Consider the following 14,514-nt stretch of genomic DNA (forward strand, 5'->3'; position numbering starts at 1 on the left):
TTCATCTCCACCCTACTGGGGTGGAAGCAGAAATATCAGAGACAGGAATTGTAAAAACTAGAAAATCTTGGGCTAGAAAACACAAGTGGTGAATGAGAAAATGTGTTATTGGGTGAACTTCTCATTTAATTACTGCGCTATATCTTAAACTAGTCTGATACTCAGACAACCAGAATGGCACAGCACAGACCTCTGCCGAGGCCAATGGTTAATTCATGCATTCCTTGGAAGGCCCCATTTACGAGTTGAGAAGTTGTTATTCCAAATTTGGTGTGTTCATGAACTTAAAGTTGGAATGTTGGAAACAACATAAATGTGAAAAAGAAACACATTGATAGTTTTTTCGCTAATGTCTTAATTGCTGATCCAACTTAAGGTAGTTCCAGACAGATTTGTATCTACTCCAAAATGAAATCTTTTTCCATCAAGTTTTGTGAAAATCGGGCCAGAAGGCTTTCCATAATCCTGCCATCAAAGACAGACGGACAAACTGAGCTGAACGTAAAGTCCTTGGTAGTGGTTATGATACAATTACTGCCAGTGAGAAGAGTCAACCTGTTAGAATGCTCAAATCATGTGATTTAATGTCCATTGCAAGTAGTTATCTGCCTCATAGATATGGGTTAGAAGGGGCCAGCTCCACCTTCTAATTGACCAATTTACTGTGATTATGTATTTTGTGGGCTGAGCCTAACCGATGGAAGAAAGTTACAGAAAGCTACTGGTCCTTGCACCGCGAGCGGGACAGTTATAAGTTATACAAGACAGTTATACAAAATAATTTGTCCAGATGTTTTTCCCAATTATGTTCATGGTTTATTAGCAAAAGACAGATTTTTTTTTTACAGGAGGAAGCTAACCCTTAACAATACTGTGAGATTTCCTGACCCTTATTCACTATTGGGATGGTAAAGGACCCAAATTAGTTTAAACAGTCAAAGTTGAAGTGGCTGAACATCCAGACTTGTGGAAAGAAGCAAATAGAGTTTCAGGGGTAATGATGTCTGGCTGTTGCGTTGGATGTCAGAACAGCAATTATATAAAAAAAAAAAAAACTGCGGTTCATTCTTATCAATTACTTTGTCAAAGACTCCCTTTGAAACTAGACAGTTATGGGTGTAAGCGGGGTGGACTAGACTGCTGAAATCATCCAAAAGTCCCGTACTTGCACAGCTCATTTCATACATACACACAGCTCAACTTTGAAAAGCAATGCAGCTGCAACCTGGGATGATTAGCTCCATTTGAGCAGGAATTTGAAGTCAACAATGGCTCTAGACAATCACATATGTAATAATATATATTTCTGATGATTTCAGCAGTCCAATCCACAAACGCGTCTATCCAGCTTCCCCTGAAACTCTTCTGTTCCCTCTATTTTCTAATTGTTTTCATAGATCGCAGTTGTTTTCCTCTGAGTTTCTGCCACCATTATGAGCATACAGCTGTCAGTGATGTGACCTTGACATCCACTCCAATAGTCTGTAGGTTCAGAAGACTGTTGTCAGCCTATTAAATGGGCTACTGTATTAATGTTTATTGTTAGGGGGTCAATACACTTTACAACATGAAAACTTGTGACTTGCAACAGGGGAGGGCAGTGGGGGAGTGACTGGGGGTACAAAGCAGTGAAGGCGTGGGTTGGGGGGTAGTAGGGGGGGTGATTGCATATCTGTATATGTGTCCATGCATATGTATGTGTGTAGAAGTTTGTGTGTGTATGAGCCTGGTGAGTTGCCTCTCCTGGCATCCCAATCAGCCAGGGCCTCAGTTTGCAGGAATGTCATAGCGATAACACAGGAAGTTGCCATGGAGACAGCCTTGGTCAGGTTCCAGACAGAGTCAACAATCAGCAGGTGTCTGTGGGAGGTGGGGGAGGGGATAAAGAGCTTCTCGCTGCAGTGTTCTTCCAGGGGAATTGTTGATTCCAGCAAACGGCCTTGAGGCCAGAGCTGGTTGAGGGGGCCGAAAGCAGATAAGATTGGGATCGTTTGGGATTAGGGCGAGTGGTAAATTTACAATTTACACGACTACTCTCATTGTCCATTCTGGTCTCCGAATCGATCCATTTACAGAGCCGTCAGCTTCTCCATGTTGTTATCCATATTGAGGTTTATAGTGACAGTCTGAGTGCCAACAGCTCTGCCCACCTCTTCAATCAAGTCAGGCAGCCTTATGGGGCTTTGGAGAGCTGTCACCATTTACTGTATTCCTGGTTAAACCAGGGTAATGCTTAATCCAATCAGCAAAAGACCTGTAATCATGGTTCTGAATAGGTAGATGTCTTCAATGTCCTCCACGGAAAGAGCCGCCAGGCACACGACTCGCCACCATCGTGTAGCCAGCTGCGAACGTCCCGGCAGGACAGGTGGGATCCCCCGAACCCAGGCTTCTCGTCGAGAAGATGGTGTCAATTGCGCTGGGTTTGTTTAATTATTTTCCATATTTGAGTACTAATATTAAATTATCCTTGAGTGCTACACAAGTACTAAGTAAAGAACAAGAGAAAGAAAAAAGATAACGTTGTGGAGTTGATGTCTATATTGTAATCAACCACCTGACGAACTGAGTTGAAACAATGTTCACAAAGTGTAGAGGTGAGAGTTTGAAGTTGCGTCTATACATGTAACAATGTAATAAATCAGTAACAGGGAGCCATTTAAAGGGAACTTTCTTGGCATTTTGCTAAGAGGCAACTTAACAAAATAGCTTACAGTATTAAAGTTTTATTGATATGAATACAGGCCGTTTCATGGGCTGAAATCATTTGAAACAAGTGGAGGGGGTGAAGTTTCTGCTTTGGGTTGTATATGTTGCTATGGAAAACAATAAAAATGTTACAGAAGCAGGGACTTGATCCCTAACATTTATATCCACTTTTACTCACCACAGCCTCAAGCAAAATCCATAACGTCTTATTTTCAGTGCAGAATGGAACAGACAGACTGTCAATAGAGAACATTGTTGCGAGCAGGAGTGATCAGATCAGTGGGTGGGAGTAGCATGGTGCATCTGGTAATGGTTGGAAATCCCGCAGGAACAGGCATTTGTGGGGTCACAGAACAGTCCCGCATAGGCTTCCTGTCACTAATTGGTTGCACAGGCCCACCATATTTTATCATCCGCTGTGAGAATAATGGTTTGTCTCTATGTCTCACTTTATCCCTCTTTTCCACTGCAGGCTTTTTCACAGCACTGTGAGAGACAAGGAAACCATGACAATCCTCTTAGCCAATGACAATTGGCAGATCTGGTAGATGATACAGTAGCCTTACAGCTAACAAGTAGCGTGTACTATTTTTGCAGCATAAAACTAAAAGCAGGGTCAGAGAGCCTCTGTCCTGGAACATTGAAAACTCATGTCATTCTGTCCACTGGGGACTTTCTGCTCCACTACTAAGATGTTTTTTCTAATTGATTTCAAGGGTAGAAAGCCACCATAGAGCTGTCATTTATCTTTTATTCTGATTTATATTTCATCTTGAGCAAAAGTACACTTACATCCTGCTATAAGCAGTTGGATAGCAACAGCAAATGCAATAATGTACATTTCCCCCAAGTATTTCCCACACACCTCTGAAAAGGGGGAAAAAAGTCATAGAAAAGGCTTCATGAAATTCACCCTTCACTGGTTGATGTGGAAGCTCTCCTGTGAGGGACCAGAGTTTGAATCAATTCATTTTTCGTTTGACTTCTATCTGTGTTTGATTTACCTAAGTTCCCTGTGTAGATTTGTTTTATGTAGAAAAAAACAAATGTAGACCAATACATCCTCAAAAACATTTATTCCCTATACGTATATATTCTGAAATCCAATATCCCTGCATAACTTCTAAGCGAAGAGTAGTGAAACAAAACCTGCTTGTTATGCCTTCATGTCTGCAGCGTACTTTATTTTGATGGTTAAATGTGATAATCAATGCTGTCTTGACTGAGTTTCTCGTGAGACATAGCCCCCAAAGACTTTACTACATATCTAAATCAAAGTGAGACGTTCTTTATGGCTTTGACACACCTTTTGTGTAAACAGTGTTTGTTTACAGTGTCTTGAATAAGATGAATTATTCTTGAGATAAGGAAGCTTACCCACACTGTAAAATTACCTTTTTGACCCTTGGATATTTTTATTTTCAGACTTTTGGCAGTGTATTATTCAGTTATTCTACCAGCTGTCTCAGAAATATTATTCACATGTAGTATGTCATTAACAAATAACAATATTCTACTGAGAGTTTTCTCTTTTTCAGCTGGACCTGCCAACCTGGACTAACAATGAGCGTGTTTTTGTGAAAAAACAAACAAACAAAGTGATCTGTTTCATTCTGAAGAGTCAGCTTTTTCAAAACCAACATGGCTCAGTTCAAAATTTTGTTTCAAAACAAAACTTCTCATCTCTTCTCTGATATGTTTTTGACATCAGATGATTTGCAAAATTTTGAACTGAGCCATGTCGGTTTTGGAAAAGCTGACTCTTCAGAATGAAACAGATCACTTATCATACGATTGAATGGGCATTTTCAGCCTCATAGGTATGGGTTGGAGGAGGCCTGATCCACCTTCTAGTAGGTTCAGCAGACTGTTGTCAGCCCAGGCAATAGTCCGCTATATTAACATTTATTGTTTGCTGCACATCTATACCTAGGACACCTGGATTTGCATCTGGTGTAAGACCTAAACTATGAAACAAAAACTAACTTCATAAGTTATTTTTATCATGTAAGTATCCCAAGGTGCATATATTCAGTACGTATGGTACTTAATCCATTTTTCCCCAAACCGGACGATGTAGTGCTTTTCTGCCAACAAGATCTCAAAACTAAACAACTGAATAGACCGTTTGTCAATGCCAACCATAGCGACACATATCAGCATGTGTCAAAATGAGCGTTTTGTTAGCTAATAGCCCCGCTACCGTAACGCCGTAACGGTCGCGTAACGCTACCGATATTAGCCCCGCTACCGTAACACCGGTGATCTCGCTACGAGCCGGGGGACAGCAGAGCCGGCGAGAAATCTTTCGCCTTTCAACTTTCGCTTTAAACTATTTAAAACACCATTTACAGCTAAAGAGAGTTTTGCGTCTGCTGCAGCCATGTTGGATCCGTAAGAAAACTACAAGCTTCCGTCTGCCAAGTAGTACGCGTCATCGTCTTGCCGTCCCTCCCCGCTCTGTGATTGGATCCCTAAAACAGGGCCAAGAAACCTCTCTGGTTTCCAGACTGCCTTGAGGTTCGAAATGAAATTTGAGCATGCAAGGCAGTATGGGTATACCCAGGCTAATACTGACCTAGGTTTAGGACAAAAAAATTCCTGGTAAGGCATTATAAAAGACAGTTTAAACAATAAATAAATGGACATAAATCCTGGAAGTTAAGTAGTTACGGGAGTGACATGAGCCACAGAAGTTACGTAAAAATGTAAGTCATGGAAAAGTAATTTGTTTTTGTTTCCACACAGGACACAAACACATTCTCCTGGGTGAAACTCGAGAAAACAGTTTGTTTGATTACATTCAAATATAATCATGTAGTTTCTTTTATTCCAAGTCTCACCATGTTTGCCTCGATTCAGCCATGGCAACCTCCAAAAAAATAGTGGCGGTAGAGCAGGCACTTTGTATCACATATGTATAAGCTAATAACAACTGATAATGGCCATTTTATAGGCTGATAACACTAAAAACCGAATATACCCAAAGATAAAGTGAAAAAGACAAGAGGAAATTAAGTGCTGTGTTTGCTGTCTTTGGGCTCTACAGTCAATAGAAGATAACAAAATATCAAATTTGTACTGTCACAAAGGCCCTGACACCGTGTGACGATCTAGATTGTGGTGGTTTGGATATATGACACGACCAAGATGGATGATGCGTCTGGGCTCTCTTACCTGCTGAGATATGAGGCACATGTCTGTGAACACACTGACTGTTTCAACTGATTTCAGCATTTAACTGCAACAGACTCAATTTTCTTTGTCACCCAGGGAGAAAGCCCCTGGACTCTCTTAAAAAGTCAAATTTTATGAGTTGTTGAGTTAGGTAAAACTTTCCAAATGAAATGCTGTCTAAGTGTATAAAAAATGTATAATATAATTATTGTTAGCATATTATAGGGATTGCATTTTTTTCTTGTGTAAAAGTATTGTTGTAGTTTGTCCCGGCCTGTTGCTGTTGGTGTGTAGGCTACTTTGTGCAGATACAGTAAGCTGCACAGCTGACGACCATATACACTTTCACACAGTTATTTCCTACAGTATACATCATTTTCCACCTGTATTGATTTAATTTTTCACACAGTTTGGTTGAATAACACATCTCTTAGTGCTTTCATGGCACAGCACAGACGGTAAAATCAGTATTGTCTCTTTCAGCCTTGAGCAATAACCTATATTTTATGTTGACAAATGAATATAAACAACATTCTGTCGCTATCAGTGCTTTACAAAGAGCTTCATCATGATATTTGCATGACCTTATGATATGTTTAAGGGAGTGTGCTTCCCACACAGAGCATTCTGAAAGTGAAGCATTTGTTATATCATGTCAGTTATGATAAGGACAGCTGACTTCAGGCACACAGGGTCAATGAAAATGTCCAGCGGCAATGGGCTAACTAAAAGTGATAGAAGAGAGACGACAGGAAATACTGAGAGAAAGAGAAGGACTAGAGTGAGAGAAAGAAGCAAGAAAGGTCTCAATCCAAGGATAGTGTTTTAGGATGTGCTACAAACCTGATTCCCAAAAAGTTGTGATGCATGTGTAAAATGTTGATAAAACAGAATGTGATAATTTGCTTATCCTTTTTGACATGTATGACATTTAGCATTTACTATCTTGTCGTTGGACTGTATTCACATTGATACATTTTACTATTTCTGAATTTAATGCAATCTGTTGTTATTTACTCTTTACACAGTACCCCAATTTTTCTTTTTTAAAAATATATATCTGTTGTAATCGGTATTTCAAGTGAAGGTTAATGTCTACCTGAAATGTGACTGAAGTCATTGGCTCCAGTTCTCAAGCAAATCCCAAGTCATTGGGTGCAGGTTTTAAGTCAAGTCACAACATAAAACATTATTCAACTTATAACCACCATTTAAGGCAGCATTAAATGACACGCTAACATTTTAAAATGCGATTGACACTGAATTGTGTTTTATTCTACCAATTTAGTTCATCAGTGATATCAGTCTTTATCAGGCTAACGTTAGGTAGCAGTGAAGTTGTGAGAGAATAGATTGTATAATGTTCACAGACACGCATCAATCTGAATGAGTCTTTGAATTACGCACAACGCTCAATGTTGTAGTATGGCTGTTTGAAGTCTTTGATGTGGAGGCTTTTTCTTTACATGTTAAACTCTGAAAGCGATGAATGGTGAAAAGCATCGTGATGATCCTCTGATCTGATCCATAGACCAGAAGTTAGCGTCAAGAACAACTTGACTCACAGGATAGTCATCCAATCAAAACAATGCCATTCCTATTATGCAATAGCATACCGGGTAACGTTACACAGACACTTTAATATCAACATTTTTAATATTTAAACTAAAAACGTAAAAGTAACATGGAGTCATGTGATGAGCCTTTTATCTTCCAAGTCTAACTTGATTGTCAAGTCATTTATTTTCTGTCAAGTCAAAAAGCAATTTTTCAAAAGAGTGATTTTCGTCGACTGGAGTCCCAGTCACAATGACTCATCGACATCTGTGCAATCTGCATCTCTAAGATTGAAACAAGTAATTAGCACATTTTTTCCTTCTTCTTTTTGTCACATGACCTTTTAGTTTTTATCCGTTGATGAAAATTTCAATAAGTTTTCACATATTCTGGTTTCTTTTTTGAATTTACAATTTCAGGGTTGTCTTTTATCTAGTTTTCATTTGGTTTTAAATGAGTAGCTGTCATAGTTTCCATTGAGTAAAGAAACCCTTTGATCTCTTTGTTGACACTACATAAACATGTTTTACAAACTACTAAGAAGTCCTCAAATTACATTTCCAAGAGCCTTCAGCTGAATGTCCGACATTACGTGCAAGTACATGTACAAGTCAGTGCAACCCAAATGTTTTCTAAACCCACCATCAGGATGAAAAGAGAAATTTAACTAATGTGTTCTTTGCAATTCCTCAATCACTATTTGAGCTCCCGTCCGTTGCCGGCTCCCTCGGCTGTCACCATCGGTGGCATGGCAGCTGGCTGGCCATGCTTTTGATTTATCGAAGTGAGTGGGAAACTATGAAGCTTACTTTGTGACAGCTCAGAAGCTTTAAAATTTAAGATGTCATTGAACTGATGAATGGGGAGAGGAGAGTCTGAGCCTGCCCGCTGGCGTCATATGTCACTGTCCAAAGTGATGAGGGACCCTGCCTGCTGCCCTGTTACACCGACCCAAAGGCTCCAGCGGGGAACCTTTCATTACCGGGGTTGGAAGATCAGAAATAAAATTTTCTATATTTCTCTACGGCTATGGGTACTGCATATAAGATATGTTCGACTACATAAAGGTTTCGACAAATGTTTGCTCCCAGCTAATACAACCTACATGCCTTAACTACACAGGACAGTGAGATAGATGCTTAGGTCTCCTGCCACTGCTCATCATTATCAAGCATTCTAAACAGACACATGGCCTTGAAGTGATGATTATATCATGGGATAATGATAGAGTCTGACATCCATATGAAATACAAAGAATAATGACGATTTAAAATTAGAACCAGGTTGTTGCTACAACCTGCCCTGGGGCTGAGGGTCCTCCCTCAGGACATTTTCAGCATCAAACACTTAATTTCCTGCATTCTGCAGTTCATGATGAAAATATCTTTACTTATGTATAAAAATATATCAGGCGACAGGTGACAAATACAACTACGAAAATACAATGGGATATTTTATTTTTATCCTCATCCTTATTATATATTTTGTGCCTTTGGTTAAGATAAGTAACCTCTTTAAATCCTGACTGCATAATTAGACCTGGCTATGGCGCTGCTGCTGTATTGCGGCCAAAAATCCCCCTTCAGCCCAAAAGCATTTTCCCTATAGAACACAATAAAAGAGATGTCTTTAAAATTGTTAACAGGACACCTTGAACTGCATACAAGGTTAATTATGACTCTTTCTATTATCGGATGTTCACAACAAAGGTGTTGCATCACAATATTGTTGAGTCTATGGGCTGAGGCACCAGGCAAAAATGTCTAATTGAACTATATAGGCGCCATCTTTGCTCTGGTATCCAGTATCCCCGACTACTGATATTTGCAAGCGAATTTAAAGAAAAACAAGCTTAAAGTCACTCATAATTAATGGACATGAAAACGCTGTGTTTGACAAACGCAGTCCCTACCAGACCATTCTCACTCCCCACTCGTCAGATGCCAACATTTTGACATGACCCTCAGCATGTAATACCAACGTACTAGGCCCCCTTTAATGTGTGTATGACACGCACCAGGCTTTCCATTAACCTTAAAGTAAAGCCATCCGCAGCACAGTTAGGAGCTTTAGATCGCTGGCGTGATATAAGGAGCTACGCTCAGGGCAGGTAGGTCAAACAAACTGCACACTTTGACTCAAGAGAGTGGTGTTCGTGTCAACGTTGTTATATTTGGAGCCAACCTGCATAACTGCTATAGTAGCTATTTTTTAGCCCTGTTCTTTTACCCTGACCAAAGTTGTTTGGCAAAGTGAACTGTTTCCTGTGAAAATTGTAGTTTAAAAGTGACACATTTTCCCTAACATGAACTGAAACAGATGGCGAGCGGTGTGACAAAATGTCATTATTTGACCAATTAGGATGTACACTGTAAACGATTGTCTTGTAAATTAACAGTAAAATACTGGCAGCAGGGTTGCCAGCATTCTACTGTTAATTTTACAGTTCCTCTACAGCTATCTACTTTACAGTATGTAACTGTGATAAAACCACATACAGAATTACAGTAAAATACTGCATTTCATTGATTTTTACAGTAGACTAAACCACAGTATAGTGCTGAAGCTAGTTGCAATATTGTTGCAGTATAAATGCAGTCCTTAAATGGTTTCTGTATCCTGAGGGATACAGACATTTGGCAGGCTGTAGGGGGGAGGGGCATCAAGTATCTGCACTTAATATCATGAGAAAGTTTTAAGGGGGGGTGGGTCAAGTACCCAAGTCATGTGACTGAATGGCAGCATTCAAAACTAAATTGATACATTCATGTCAAACTCCAAAATGGCAGCCTACGTGGACAGAGACACTGGCCATGAGGCAAGAGTTGTTATTTTTCTTGTTAATTATGTTTTGGGGGAATTTGTTTTTGAAAATATTGTTCTTTAAGCATAATTTTGTGTATTCTTGTTGAAAAATAATGAATGACATTTACATGTCTTTCATAAACAGGCATTGAATGTCTGTATCTTGGGGGATACGTTGTCCAGATAGGGGTATAAAAACAGGCATAATCACTCTCAGATATACTTATGTTTTGAACCCTATACTCTACAGATAATCAATAATATAAATGTGTTAAATATTGATTACACTTTATTTTACTCTTGAATGTGTATTACTGATTAATTCACCAGTGTACATATGTTTTCAGAGAATTTCTACCAGTATTTTCTATGGTGCAAGAAAGAGAGAGGTGGCATCTGTTGTGTTGCCACCTGATGGTTCATCTGATTCAGATGAGGGAACCAGTGAAGAAGATGAGGAAGATGAATTATATACAGAGGGCCAGAATCAGGACAGTAGCAGCAGTGACCAGCTCAGTGATAGCTCAAGTGACGAGGCAGAAGAGGGAGCAAACCACAGTAAAAGAGGGAAGATGTTCAGGTAACAAAAAGAGTAGTATAGTGAATTGTTCTCTAAGAGATCCAGTGATTTTGGTGCAGATATTGTCCATCCATCCATCCATTTTCCTCTGCTTATCCGGGGCCGGGTCGCAGGGGCAGCAGGCTAAGCAGGGCATTCCAGATGTCCAGCTCCTCCTGGGGGACCCCGAGGAGTTCCCAGGCCAGGTCAGAGATATAATCCCTCCATCATGTTCTGGGTCTTCCCCGGGGCCTCCTACCAGTTGGACCTGGAACTCCGGGAGGATCCTTACCAGATGCCCAAACCACCTCAACTGGCTCCTTTAGAGGAGAAGGAGCAGCGGCTCTACTTCGACCTCCCTCCGGATGTCTGAGCTCCTCCCCCTATCTCTAAGGCTGAGCCCAGCCACCCTACGGAGGAAGCTCATTTCAGCCGCTTGTATCCGCGATCTTGTTCTTTCGGTCACTACCCAAAGCTCATGACCATAGGTGAGGGTTGGAACATAGATGGAGCGGTAAATCAAGAGCTTTGCCTTCCGGCTCAGCTCCTTCTTCACCACGACGGTCCGGTACAACACCCGCATCACTGCCAACGCCGCACCAAACTACCTGTCCATCTCACGCTCCATTCTACCCTCACTCGTGAACAAGACCCCAAGATATTTGAACTCCTTCACTTGAGGCAGTACCTCTCTCCACCCAGAGGGGGCAGTACCTCTCTCCACCCAGAGGGGGCAGTCCACCGTTTTCCGGCAGAGAACCATGGCCTCAGACTTGGAGGTGCTGACTCTCATCCCAACCGCTTCACACTCGGCTGCAAACCGCCCCAACGAGTGCTGGAGGTCCCGGCTTGATGAAGCCAAAAGAACCACATCATCTGCAAAAAGCAGAGATGCAATTCTAAGGTCACCAAACCGAATCCTTTTCTCCCCCGGCTGCTCCTTGAGATCCTGTCCATGAAAACCACAAACAGAATCGGAGACAAGGGGCAACCCTGGCTGAGGCCAACACCCACTGGGAACGTGTTTGACGTTATGCCAAGTATGCGGACACAGCTCTCACTTTGGTTATATAGGGACCGGATAGCTCGTAGCAACGAGCCCGGTACCCCATATTCCTGCAGTACCCCCAACAAGACTCCCCGAGGAACACGGTCATAGGCCTTCTCCAAGTCCACAAAACACATGTAGACTGGATGAGCAAACTCCCATGACCCCTCCAGAAGTCTCACAAGAGTAAAGAGCTGGTCCGTTGTTCCACGGCCAGGACGAAAGCCGCATTGTTCCTCCTGAATCTGAGGTTCGACAATCGGCCGGAGCCTCCTTTCCAGCACCCTGGAGCAGACTTTTCCGGGGAGGCTGAGAAGTATATTTTTTTTCCTTTTCACTGCACCAGATGAGCTATCCACTCCACTGACATACTTCTCCAAATTCTTTGACGACGACATCTTTGAGACTATTGCTCATCAGACGAACTTGTATTCATGTCAGCTCATTGGAAGCACCATCAACCACTTTTTTGAAACTTTGTATACAAGACATTAAAGAGAGTAGCTAATAAATTGGTTATAATATGTTTTTAAAGTTTCCAAATGAAATATTTGAATAATTGTAAAATTATAAATTTATACCCTAAACGGACAATGTATCCTGGGAGATACAAACTGTAAAATGAAAAATAAAGGTCATATTTTGAAAAAAATCATGAAATTGTGTTATTTTAGCCTAGATACATTAGAAAATAGCAATTAATTATTTTTCCCAAAATTTTACATGTGCTTGCCCATTTAAGGGTTAAAAAAAAAAAAATAGAGCATATTACTGTCTGAAAGCCAATTATACCAATTAAGCGCTGTCTTCACTGTAACCTCATTAAAAGTGTGGACAAGAAGTGTATATATATATATATATATATATATTGCCCAGAATGCATTGTTTTCTACAGTATAACACCTTTTTAATGGAAAACAGTATGTTACTGTCACAATTTGGCTGTTTTCTTACAGCAATCTGTTACAGTGTAGGATGAGAATGTGTTATACCTACCCACAGCAGTAGAGCCATGGTTTCTGCTGCGGTACGGCAACACAACTTGGACAAACTGCATGCAGACACTCAGAGCAGTATACCAAAATACTAGAACCAGTAGTTATAAGATGATTAATTAGAGATATTTACAATCATGATGCTCATGATCATGGAGGTGAGTCTGACATAGGATAGAATTTTGTTTTTTTTGTCAGCGTGTTGGGGGGCATATTTAGATGTGATTGGGATGTGTTCCTAACCAATTATTATATTAAGGCCAACCATGCAGTACATGCTTTGAAAAAACTGGGGAACTGTATTTTTAAATAGAAAACACACCTGCTGACATAGATAGATTTTCCTTTGCGGAGCTGACAAATAAATTTACAGCGGTGTGACTAATGTGAATCCTTTTATCTGACTAAGTGTCAGATTTGCTGTGATAAAAGGCAACAAGTATGAATATTAGCATAGAGCAACTAGGGCCACTGACTCACTGCTCTGCAAAGAAACAACAATGGGGAGCTGTGTCTACAACATCAATCAATACAGTGTTGCAAAATGCACCCGGGTTATTAATTGTTTGCCTGAGCATGAGAAAATGTAATTAATACATTAAAACTAGGCCACTGGCTGCGTACTATAAACCTTCACATCAGCCAAGCTATATATCATTCCTTGCTTTCATGTATGCTCATTTTGCAGGACCTTGGTTTTGATTGAGGGCTGAATAAGCAGGTTAATGTTCAACATTTGTTTTCAATACAACAGCAGGCTAAAATCTACTGAAACAAGCCAAATAATATGCTGATCAAGCTAAAAGTGGCCACATTAATATCATATCTATTTCTGTTGTAATGTATTATTCTCCTTATGTGCTTTGTCTAAACCCAGAGGTCTAATTTGTAAGGGGACAGGGGAATAGAGATGCCTATATCTGTGACAATATGTTAGCTTAAATGGCCAGTTGGTAATGATGATAGCAGCTCAGCACTATGTCAGCCCATCTCCAGATAATGCTTTATAGCTCGAGACTAACCTCCACTCTGGAATTATCCAGCCATGTCTCAAGCTTTCTCGTCACTGTTACGACTTCTAAATCAGCCAGTCTAATTAGAAGCTGGACCGATGTAGAAACATACATTCATCTTGCTAACAAGACTGACTTTTTTTTCTTCACAGCTGTACAGTTCAATGGACTTTGGGAGGAAATGGCAGCTCATCCACGAACACGTCACGCCGAACAGATTCTACTGGTGAGTCATCGCTTTGCCGTTTCTCTTTTCACCCTGCTCCTCTACCCTTCTCCGAAGTTTTGTTTACTCAGGGATGCAGAAACTGTTGCTCATGTTCTGTGTGACTGAGCAAGTGATATTGATGGCTTAGAACAAGGTGTGTGACTGACTGGTGATGCTGCTGGAATTCTGCACATTATCTACCCCTTGATACAATCAGGCAGAGATGAATCTCCTTCTTCAGAACACACTTTGCATTCAGCATCCCTGGGCATGTTGCATTCCACTTCATTTCTCTCACACACACTGTGCATATCAGACATATTGCACATACATTTAGAATTATTATTTTAAACGTCAGTAACAGAATGTGATGAGGCTAGTTTCTACAGATGCATACATGCAGATACAGAAGCTTCCATACAGTATGAGGAGCTATGACTAAT

The 14,514-nt window shown here is 40.6% G+C and overlaps 1 protein-coding gene across 1 annotated transcript in view; it reads left to right on the plus strand.

Annotated features, from left to right (window-relative positions):
* The window catches only part of sorcs3a (sortilin related VPS10 domain containing receptor 3a), a 278,556-nt gene that overhangs the window by 180,009 nt on the left and 84,033 nt on the right, over positions 1-14,514 (plus strand). The window contains exon 5 of the mRNA XM_059329950.1: positions 14,016-14,089. Within this exon, the coding sequence (XP_059185933.1) occupies positions 14,016-14,089 (74 nt within the window). The remainder of the gene's footprint in view (positions 1-14,015; positions 14,090-14,514) is intronic.

This window comes from Centropristis striata, chromosome 1 (genome assembly GCF_030273125.1).
Source record: "Centropristis striata isolate RG_2023a ecotype Rhode Island chromosome 1, C.striata_1.0, whole genome shotgun sequence".
Taxonomy (NCBI): domain Eukaryota; kingdom Metazoa; phylum Chordata; class Actinopteri; order Perciformes; family Serranidae; genus Centropristis; species Centropristis striata.